Below are 11,743 nucleotides of genomic sequence, written 5' to 3'. Positions count from 1 at the left end.
GTTTAATAATCCAAAAAGGTAGGAGGTAGATTAAATAACAATAAATACCAATGAATGATATTTAAGTAAATAAGAGCGTGTGAGTAACCCGAAAAGGGGAAGATTTGAAGATATTCTTTCTGACAATGATGAATAATTGATGAGCATTTGAATATTCGAATCGTTCTTGGATCGTGGGGAAAAGTTAAACAAGAATCTCAAGAAAAAGGTATATTTTGTGTGTGCAATAAAGCCAGATTCCATAAAGAATGTCAAAGTATTTTCTTACAAGTGAATATCTTATGTCCCCTATAATTATGTCTCCTTTTATTTATATGGAACATATACCTAAAAACCCTAATAGTACAGGTAAAGAGAATATCCACTAGAATATCCTCTTTAATGTCTTATTCTAAAACTAGCCGTTATTATTCTGTCTAAGATGAATGCTCGGTCTTAACCTTGGTCCATAATGACTCATCGACCTTGATCTTCAATGACTCATCGACCCCGCCCTTCATCTCTTAAGAGACCACTTCAACCTTGGGCAGGCCTTTTATTGAAGTCGTACTGGTGACACGTGGCAGCCTATGAAGACCTTCTTAATGCTGATACAGTTTAATCATATCAAAGATAATTTTTAACCTATACATTTTGGTAGGCAAGTCATTATCTTTCGGAGAATCATAAATGAAGAGTAAAATCTTGAAAAGAAAATTTATACGTAACTAATAAGAAAATCCAAAATAGGAATGGAGAATAGGGAAAAAACTGGGTATTAGGGAATATAGTAAAAAGCTACGTATGCAACTACCAATCGTATTTAATAATGCGGGTTATATTTGCAATAACCTAAACCCCACATGTGAGATTATATTTGGTATGTTATTGTTGGTTATATTTGCAATAACCATATGCGACTTATATGTCGTAGTTAAGTGAATGCGACTCAAAACAAAACTTACATATTGTACTCGACTTTTACATCGCATTCTACGTGGGCGTTTGGACATAAGAATTGTAAAATACCAAAAAAATAATTTTTTTTCAAGTAAAAATGATATTTGAAAATTGGAGTTGTGTTTGAACATGAATATAATTTTCGTTTGTTTTTTAATTTTTACGAGTGATCTGCATGAAAATTTTAAAAAATAATTTTTTTGAACTTTTTAAATTTTTAAAAAATTATAAAATTCAGTGAAAATTAAAAATTTTATTGACTCGAAAAAAAGATTTCTTTATACAAACTAACACTACAAATACGACTTTACAAAAAGCATTCAGATTTTTAGCTTGGAAACCGCATTGGTCCAGAGTTAAATTCAGGTTCAATTTCGAAGAACAAAACCCTTCCAGAAAGCGAGCCCTCAAAACCCAGTCCCCTCTCTCTCTCTCTCTCTCTCTCTCATTATTCTGCGATCTGCTTTAGCACTAATTATTACAGTAAGTGAAGAAGATGTCTGTTAAGGTATTGAATCCAAATGCTGAGGTACTCAACAAGTCGGCGGCGCTTCATATGAACATCAATGCTGCCAAGGGTTTGCAGGATGTTCTCAAGACCAATCTCGGCCCTAAGGGCACCATTAAAATGTGAGTTGCACTAGCTCTTCGATTTTGCTTTCAGTTCTACGTTTTTTTCTGGGTCATTTTTATAGAAATTTGTTTTACTTACAATTGCTAGGCTTGTTGGTGGTGCGGGTGATATTAAACTTACTAAGGATGGCAATACATTATTGAAAGAAATGGTGAGTTATTACTCTTATTATTTTCAGCTGCTTTGATATTTTTGTTTTTGATTTATGCATTTCAATGTCCTGCTTGCTGTGCCACATTTTCACTCAATGTTGCACTTTTTAAGTGTCTTGAAAATTATTTGATAATGGTGTGGGTGGGATTCCCCCACTTATGGGAATATAGTAGGTTTGTTGTTGTTGTTGTGGGTGGAAGTCGAGATGTAGAATTAAGTTAAGTTTGTTGATGGAAGTCGACCCAGCAACAAGATGAATACTACTCCCTCTGTCACCAAGGCACTGTTATTCTTTATGGTGTCAACTCCAATAGTTTTCCCAAACATTTTCAAATATCTATTAACTTTTGAGATTATGACACATATAAAAAGAATATACAGTTATAAAGATTGTGATTGATAGTTCTTTATAAGTACTCACTAAAAATGTCAAATTTAATTCAGAAAAGTAAAAAAATTGATGTCCGAATTCACCCCAAAAATTAGAGATGCTAATGCTTGTGGTTAAACGCCGTCTTTTTGGTTTGGTGGGAGCACATCTTTTAACATGGTCTTGTTTACCTAGAGCATCTTCCTTTGTGATTCATCTGACATACCGATTAACGAAGTTGGAACTGGGTCTTGTAATAGGTTAGTGTTGAAGCTGGTCTTGGTAATGTGGGGCTTCCTTTGTTGTTCATTTATGCAGCTAAACTAAGAATATCATTTTGAGGATGTGAATTGTGAATGGCTAAAAGATAAGTGTTTTTGTTGTTATTGATAATTTTCTGCTCAATAAAATTGCAGCAAATACAGAACCCAACTGCAATAATGATTGCTAGGACTGCTGTTGCTCAAGATGATACAAGTGGTGATGGTACTACATCTACAGTACTTTTCATTGGGGAGCTCATGAAACAATCTGAGCGCTGCATAGATGAAGGTTTGCCATATATTTTCTATTCCCAGCAACTTCGCTGCCTTTTCTTCTGATGTAATATGAGACCCGGTCTAAAATGGAAAATCTAGAAAGATTCAGAAAATTATTTGTGGAGATACGTGTATTGAAAAGTTTGTGTAGTTTTGGAGGATCCGACATGCATCCGGCGGCATTTTTAAGAGTCCTAGCAACATAGGTTGCAACTAACTATTTCATGATTACGTTTTGCTTGTCTGATCATAGAACATGTTCTGGACAAATTAAATATTTGGGCGATCTGTTGAGTGTCGTATTTAGTCCATTTTTTGGTTGCACTCCCCGCCAAAGATGACTGTTGAACTCTCCTCGACAAAAATTTCCTTTAGTTAATTTAGGTTTTAAGTGCTTGGAACATTCTTTCAGGAATGCATCCTCGTGTGCTAGTTGATGGCTTTGAAATCGCAAAAAGAGCAACACTACAATTTCTTGAAAAATTTAAGACTCCTGTAGTGATGGGTGACGAGCCAGATAGAGAGATATTGAAGATGGTAGCAAGAACAACATTGAGAACAAAGGTGTTTCTTCTGCACTTTGAATGTGATGTAAATTATGATCGTTCTTCTTAAATGCCCTTTCCTTTACTGTTGGTGCTTATACCAATTTATGGTTTTGCACAGTTGTATGAAGCGTTAGCTGATCAACTGACAGATATTGTTGCGAATGCTGTAAGTGCTCCTCCTTGCTTCTAGCATTTAGAGAATGCATTTAGATAGCACCTTTGCTGAGATATACTTTTGCTTAATGATTCATGATTCACTACCATTAGTTGTTATCTGTCTCTCTGTCTTTCCAAGTTAGCTTTGTTAATTTTTTGTGGGTTTTTTCTTCCCTCTCCTGATGATTTATTACTATTCCTGCAAATTGTGTGACAGGTGCTCTGCATACGCAAGCCTGAAGAAGCTATTGATCTTTTCATGGTTGAGATAATGCACATGCGCCATAAGTTTGATGTAGACACTCGTTTGGTATGTGAAATGCAACTTATAACTTCTGAATGTTGGTTGTCATTTCCGCAAAGTTACCCATGTGTTACATTGTTCGGCATTAGATTTTGGATCACATGAAACTGATGAAAAAAGTGTTTAAAGCATATGATTTCCTTAAACATGTAACTTCAAGAAATGACTACACTATTACCCCCCACCCCCACCCAAATTGAAAAGTGTTACTTCATCCACTAAATGCTCTGACTGCCTCTTCTTTATGGGGTTTTCTTTCATTTGCTCATAAACTAGTTTTAGTGTATGTGCGTTGCATGTGTGCATAGCGTCAATCAGTAAAATATGTATATAAGAAGAACATGTTTGATTACTTGTGTTGCATCCCAAATTATTAATGCAAAGTTTTAAAATGACTAACGTTAAGTTAATATCTTAGAACTAATAACTTAGTATATGAAGAATAGAGGGAGTGGTCATTTGTTGAAATGAATGCAAAAAGAAAGAAAAATAATTCATGAGTGGTCACTTGTAGCCATTTCCATAATCCAAGACCCAAGAAAAAAAACTTAATGCTTTGTTAGTTTTAAACTTAGTATATAAAACATATTTTTCATATATAAATTTATTCGGTACGGTTCAATATTTTTTGATTTATTTTTATGAAATTTAAAACGTACCCTATTATTAGTACCGTTGACGCCCCTAACCCTACCCAGACCCCACTTGTGAGATTACACTGTGTCTGATGTTGTTGTTTAATGATTTTAAAACCACGTGGTCGTGGGTTCGATCCCCACAGACAGCGTGCATCTCATCCTTATCAAAAAAATGATTTTAAAGTGCTAAATATTAAGACTTTCTACATAGTTCATATAAGAAAAGATGTTTAATAAAAAAGAAATTTATTTGATTTCAAAGTCTTCAACTCTTTGCTTAATAAACCATTTTCCAATTTAAATTTTGTATGCTTTAAAAACAATATCTTTAATGCTAGATGTCTACAACACAGAAAAAGGGGAATGGAAGGAAACTAACAGAGAAACAAGTAAACTTTGAGGAAACTTGGAAAACATCAAATTGGTCTTATCCCAAGTGATCAACCTTTAAAAAATCACAAAAGTAGACATGTTTCTTTAGAAAAGCGTCAAACACCCTTCCATTTTCTATGAAAATTTGAACTGAAAGTTGAATTTTATGAGCACAGATTTAACATGTTGCAGTACTCATGTTTTGGTGCTGCTATCAGGTTGAGGGTCTTGTGCTCGACCATGGTTCACGACATCCAGACATGAAAAGACGAGCTGAGAACTGTTACATTCTGACTTGTAATGTATCCTTGGAATACGAGAAGAGGTGATTATTGTTCATCGCAGCCTCATATTTACATATATTCACTTGGATTTATTGAGTTCGCGTAGTTGATGCACTTCTCTTTCTCAGTGAAGTAAATGCAGGGTTTTTCTACTCGAATGCAGAGCAAAGAGAGGCAATGGTTGCTGCTGAAAGGCGCTCAGTTGATGAGAGAGTGCAAAAGATAATTGATCTTAAAAATAAGGTCTGCAGTTTTGTTAGGAGTATTTGGCATTTTTGTGTCAATGTAATGAAATGCCGAGGATCTATCGGAAACAGCCTCTCTACTCCCCCGGGGTAGGGGTAAGGTCTGCGTACACACTACCCTCCCCAGACCCCACTTGTGGGATTTTACTGGGTTGTCGTTGTTGTTGTTGTTATTGTTGTTGTTGTGTTGTGTCAATGTAATGAAATATTTATTTCGACCTTTATTCCTGGTTGCATGCAGGTTTGTTCAGGAAATGAAAACAACTTTGTTGTTATCAATCAGAAGGGGATTGATCCTCCGTCTCTTGACATTCTTGCTCGCGCAGGAGTAAGTTGTCATCCCTCTAGTTTATTCAGTTTTTAGTAAATTCTCAAGTTGAACCATTTAGTCGTCGAAGGCATGTGGCTTCTTCAAATTGGTTTTGCATGTCTGCTCTTCCTAGAAACATGTTGGTTCCTTCTGTTGCCATGCTAGTACTTTTGGGTAACTGATCTCTATCAACTAACTCCTACCATACTTGGTTTTTTTCCTGAAAAGATAATAAATTAGTTCTTTGATAGTCCTACAAGGAAAAAACAAGAAATAGGAAAATCAGGGAGAGAAAGAAGGGTTATCATATAGTACAACAAATGAGCTCAACCTCCAAAATACGTTAATGTAATATGTTCATCGAAGATGTTTATGAAACTTATGCACCTATCATGAATTTCTATATTAACAAGGGAGCAGTTATGATGGGGACGTGTACCCTTTGTCTTTTAATCCTTTTTTTAATTAAGAGAATAAGAAAAATTTGTGGAACTGCGCCATCCTTGCATATAAAAATTAGATGGTCTTCCCTTTTTATTATTAGACTAAACTGAAGGTTCCACGAGAGCACATGCACCGATGCCTTCTCCATCCCATTTATGTGGAAGGGTTGGAGTAGATAGAAATATTAGGTTATTGGATTCTCATAGTTGACAGTTAATCAGAAGTTTCTATGTCATAAGTAGATCAAGGTTGGCCATTGTATGCTTGAATACAGTTGCGCCCCTTTTAGCCTTTCTTCCCCTTTTTCTTTACAATTTTTACTTTTTATCTTTAATGATCAAGGATATTTTGAAAACACTAATGCATTGCCACATCTCTCAACGCTAAACGTCCATTCTTTGTTGAAGTTGCTTTTTCTAAAGCTCCTTATAGCAACTTGAGATACCAAACTAGAGATGTTATGGCATAAATGTTTCATTTGAATTATGGGTGACATTTAAGAATCTTATTTCCACTTTCCAACTTATGGACTGTCATTCCAATTTCATGTTTTAGATAATTGCTCTTCGAAGAGCAAAGAGGAGAAATATGGAACGCTTGATTTTGGCATGTGGTGGTGATGCAGTAAACTCTGTTGATGACCTTACTCCTGAGTGCCTTGGCTGGTCTGGTCTGGTCTATGAGCATGTTCTTGGCGAAGAGAAGTACACGTTTGTTGAAAATGTCAAAAATCCTCATTCCTGCACTATTCTTATAAAAGGTATTCTGAATTGTTTAGTTGTCATTTAATGTTTTTTAATGTTTTCTTCTTGTGGATTCTATTGTTTTGTGGTGATGGTGCTTGTAATGTCACTGTTTGAGGAATTGGTTCTTGTTAAATGCTGATGTTTCCTATACAGGGCCAAATGACCATACAATAGCACAAATTAAGGATGCCGTTCGTGATGGACTGAGAGCAGTCAAAAATACCATTGAAGATGAAGCAGTTGTACTGGTATGGTACTCAATTGATACCTGGAACTCCAGAAAATGGATATTTGTGTGATTTCCATGTACAAGTGCCTTCACTTGATGGCTTTTTCCTTGTTTATGCATTATGATGCTTTACATGTGTTTATAAACATGTTGCTCTTCTGGGTATTGATGTTAATCTTTCTTCTCGACTAAGGGTTTAATGGACTTAACGGAATTGTCATTTGTTATCTTGATTTTTTATTTCACAGCAGTATGAAAAGGAAGCAATATTAGACTTCGTAAGCAGCACTCTATCTCTAATTAGTAGATGTTACAACTTGCTGTATGAATTCTCGTCCATGTGCCTGTATTTGGTTATGAAATTTTGTGATTCACTTGTTTGAAGTAGTGAAAGCATTGTCTCTGCATATTATGAGAATGAAGTAATGCATCGTCTGCTCCTGAGATATATTCTTGTATGATCATTTTAAGGGTGCTGGTGCCTTTGAAGTTGCAGCTCGACAATACCTGATCAATGAAGTGAAGAAAACTGTTAAAGGGGTATGTGAATAGATTTATTATTGTCTAAATATTTTACCTCCATATGCAAGATGTATTTGAGGGGTGTATATATCTTCTGACTTTCTTTGGTCTATGACGAAATATCTGATAAGCGTGCCCAACTTGGTGTGGAAGCATTTGCAAATGCCCTCCTTGTGATACCAAAAACACTTGCTGAGAACTCTGGCCTTGACACTCAAGATGTGATTATAGCGCTGACGGTATCTGAATACTACTCTTGCTCGTGTTCTTGAATGCAACTATAATCGTTTCAATTATCATCCTACTGAGAAAAAAGTAATCCTATTATCATCCTGGCATGTCATCTTTTTGCAGGGAGAGCATGACAAAGGAAATATTGTGGGACTAAATCAGCACACTGGAGAACCTATAGATCCCCAGATGGAGGGGATATTTGACAATTATTCTGTTAAGCGTCAGATTGTGAATTCTGGGTATGTAGAAATAATTCATTGCATATATGTTCTGTTGTATATGCATGTATTAATTCATGTTTCAATATCAGTCAGCTCTGAGCGAAAGCATCTTTCAGTAAGCATTGGAGCGATATTTGTTGTTCTTTGCTCTCCGTTTCTTCTTCTTTTTCCCTTAATTCCCAACCCAACTAAAGGTGAATTTTTGCTGGATAGCATCTGACCCATAATCTATTTTTGTTTTGCAGCCCTGTTATTGCATCTCAGCTGCTACTTGTTGATGAAGTAATCCGTGCAGGACGTAACATGCGGAAGCCAACTTAGTTGTTCTTTTTCATGTATATTTATTTCCATAGGATAATAGTTTTATGTTTATTCATCGTGTTCATTAAATTTTCTTGGGGAAAAAAAGAAAAAGAAAAATGACAACAAGCCAGATGGATGGAGTTGGTGGTGTGAGACGGCAAATCGTGTTTTGAATGTGATAGGTGGTTGACAAGGCCTTCACAAGGGCAGATTGTGCCTGGATAATTTTGTTCATCAGTTGCCTCTTTTAGCATGTCTTCTATTCCAACCATTACACCATTATTATATCCAACCACATCTTTCGTGTTTGTATTTCTGCACTATGTACTTATCAAAAGATGTTTTTATCAATCAGTTGACTATTTTTAATCTCTACTTAGTGAGTATGTAAATCATCTGTATTCATTGCGTTCTATGGAGGTTCATTTCTTTCATGTCAAAGGATGGTAAGAGTGATTTTTCTGGGTATTTGATTGGTGGGCGTTTGGAATGTTGAAGTGAAGCCAAATGGCTACGGATTGCAAGTTGCAATTCAGGCCATCAGCAAAAAAATGTTTACTCATACTTCTTGTTTATTACCATGGTTGGATGATAAAATTAGGTAAAATTTTGATATACCATGGTTCGGTGATGTCATATATTTATTGGTTTAGTTAGACACTTGAGGGGTCGTTTGGTACTATGGATAAGCGAAAATAATGTTGGGATAAAAATTTAGTATCGCTTATCCCTTGTTTGGTGGTTACTAGTCCTGAGATAAATTATCTCATAATTAAAAATAGTATCGGAATAACTTATATTGCCAAATGGTGGAATAATAATTTTAGTTATCTTAGGATAAAGCAGTAAAAATAACGACACTTCCAGGATTAATACAATATACTACTAAAAAGTCAATACGAATAAAACCAGCATAACTAATCCCAGAACACGTTTTTGAATGTAGGAAGATGCTAATGGATCTCTTCGGACTGTGCCATTTGATCATAAATCGCAAGTTGGACTTTCATTTTATGGAATCGACATATTATATATGTCGGGAAGGTTATTTTCTGGTTCCGAACGCAAGTTTGGCAGATTGCACAGAGTGCTTCTATCAATTCTCATTTGACCGTAAATTGTCAGTGGGGAATGATTTTACATTTGATCCTAGTCTTTTAGTGACATTTTGTTTTTTCTGTGGTGCTTTCTTTTTCTTCAATTCTTGAGCTAGACTATGTAGAGTTCGAATCATGTTCCATATCTAAATTTTTTTATTTATTTTTTCAAATTTCCCTCCCATATCTAAATCAAATCAGAAATTATTTTTTCAAATTTAATGAATTTAGATTAGACTCTTAAAACTATGACAATATTCGAGTTTTTTCTCCTACCCCTTCCCACCACAAGAAATGGTATAAGAGCTCGAGTAAATGGATAGGAACTCTGGTCAACTGTTTTGTCTTTTGCAAAAACAATCTTATTGAAAGGTATAGGAGATTTGAAAAGGAGGGAGATTCAACATTGACATTGTAGAATTAAGCCCACTCGATCCTTGCGTAAATCAGGTGCCTTATAGATATATTTAGGTGGGATAAGTTTCATTCAATTCAAGGAATAATTTGTGAACCGCCCAACTGACATTTGACAGCTACTAAATCAATAGTGACCCTTAGGCCTTATCTACAATGTCTAATCCAAAGAATTCAAGGCTCGGTATAATGCACGAGCCTGATATCTAAGGGGCTTGACTTTTCTGGTTTGGCATCTTGGTCATGGAAATACGGAATTTGGAACCAAATCTCTAGTTTGACAATTTAAATCACGTTCATATTTTGGACTATTCTAATGTTACATTACAAGTTTTGGCAAAAGTTAGCTGTATATATTAATTTTCACGAACCATGTATAACTCAAACTCAAGTGTGAGTAGTTTAGGGATAGTTTGGTGGTGGCATGAGATAGAACATGAGATATTCTATGAGATTAGCTAATCTATTTTTTATATGGGATAACAAATTCAACCATTTTTGTATAAAATGGTTCTCGGGACTAAATAATACCCATAATCAAGCGCGGGATAAAATTGTTATTCCTTATCCGAACAACCAAACTACCGGGCCCTTAGAGGTATGGTACTATATTGCTAGGGATGGCAATGGGGCGGGACGGATTTTGTGCGAGTTTTAACATATGCGGGGCGGGACGGGGCGGGACGGGTTTGTTGAAATTAAAAAAAATAAAAAAATATGCGGGTGTGGGTTAGAGCTTAATATTTTTACAAAATTACAACATTTCAGTGATGCCTTCGGTTTACTTTTGAGATATTAAGCTTCAGTGTTCATGTCAAAGTATGTTTGTCTGCATTAGAAAGGTTTTATGCATATCATAATAAACAATCCTAAATTTATTAGCCTAATTCGTATTTTTTTAATAAGTAATTCATAACAAATAATGTACAAAGATTAACAGTGTCTTATTACATGGTGTAATGAATCTAATCTATAATGGAGTACGAAAGCCGCACAAGTCTTTATGCATACAAATTAGTTTCATGTTTACTTACTACTTTTATATAATTTTACTACTTTAAAATATTTTTAAAAAGAATTAAATTTCTAGATATCCTTATTATTTTTGGACTTTGTCTACTTTTAATCCTATGCAATATATTTGAGAAACTAAACAAAGCAGTTGAATCCAAACTTAAATTCTTAACGGACATGGAGAATTTTAGCCAAAAAAATAAAAAAGAAACAAAACTAATAAAATGATAAAAATAAAAATAAAAACTGAAGCGGGGCGGGGCAGGGCGGGTGGATGCGGGTGTGGTTGTGGTGCGGGTGGAAGTGCCATGCGGGGCGAGGCGAGGCGGGGCGAAGCGAGGTGGGTTGAAATTTTACGATTTTATATAGAACCGCATCGCACCCACACCGCACCGCTTGCCATCCCTATATATTGCATGTCAGTAACTTACAAGCATGTGACTATCTTAGTTGCATAGCATTAGCACTAGGGATGTTCAAACCGAACCGGAAAACCATACCAAACCGATTAAAAAATCCGACTAGGTTTGGTTTGACTTGGTTTGGTATTGAGTAAAAAAATCCGAACCAAACCGACATATAAATATATAACTTTTATATATATTTTTAAGATTTTATATTGAATTTTCTTTAAAAAATATTGAAATATTTGGGATCCTCTCATGTGTTAACCTTGAAAGCGCACATTAACGAAAATTATTATTAGACGACTAAGAAAATAGCCATCATGTGTTACTAAAAAAATTCTCCCATTAGAATATGTTAATAGATCATATGTTTGTCAATTTTTTCAATATTTACTAAACATATATTCACTTATCAAAACTTTATCTATAACTTTAACAAAGTAAGATTGGAATAATATTCATGTAACAAAAAAAATCGAAAAATCGAAAAACCCGACAAAACCGAACCAATCCAAACCGATACAGTTGATTTGGTTTGATTTTGATAAAAATCGAACCAACCCGATACATATACGCCCCTAATTAGCACTTATGTTTTACTTCTATTATTGTACTATTAT

General features: G+C 35.0%; 1 protein-coding gene across 1 annotated transcript; it reads left to right on the top strand.

The window, feature by feature from the left end:
* The first annotated feature begins 1,268 nt into the window (after positions 1 to 1,268).
* On the top strand, positions 1,269 to 8,566 carry LOC107796484 (T-complex protein 1 subunit zeta 1-like). The gene is made up of 15 exons (XM_016619266.2): positions 1,269 to 1,569; positions 1,661 to 1,724; positions 2,513 to 2,648; positions 3,048 to 3,199; positions 3,302 to 3,349; positions 3,557 to 3,649; positions 4,872 to 4,978; positions 5,066 to 5,180; positions 5,424 to 5,510; positions 6,492 to 6,696; positions 6,836 to 6,930; positions 7,383 to 7,451; positions 7,565 to 7,672; positions 7,788 to 7,906; positions 8,134 to 8,566. The coding sequence occupies exons 1-15, from the start codon at positions 1,436 to 1,438 to the stop codon at positions 8,207 to 8,209; spliced, it is 1,608 nt and encodes a 535-aa protein (XP_016474752.1). The 5' UTR covers positions 1,269 to 1,435; the 3' UTR covers positions 8,210 to 8,566.
* The last annotated feature ends 3,177 nt before the right edge of the window (positions 8,567 to 11,743 follow it).

Source organism: Nicotiana tabacum, chromosome 17 (genome assembly GCF_000715075.1).
Source record: "Nicotiana tabacum cultivar K326 chromosome 17, ASM71507v2, whole genome shotgun sequence".
NCBI classification, from domain to species: domain Eukaryota; kingdom Viridiplantae; phylum Streptophyta; class Magnoliopsida; order Solanales; family Solanaceae; genus Nicotiana; species Nicotiana tabacum.
This window is presented reverse-complemented; position numbering and strand designations above follow the sequence as displayed.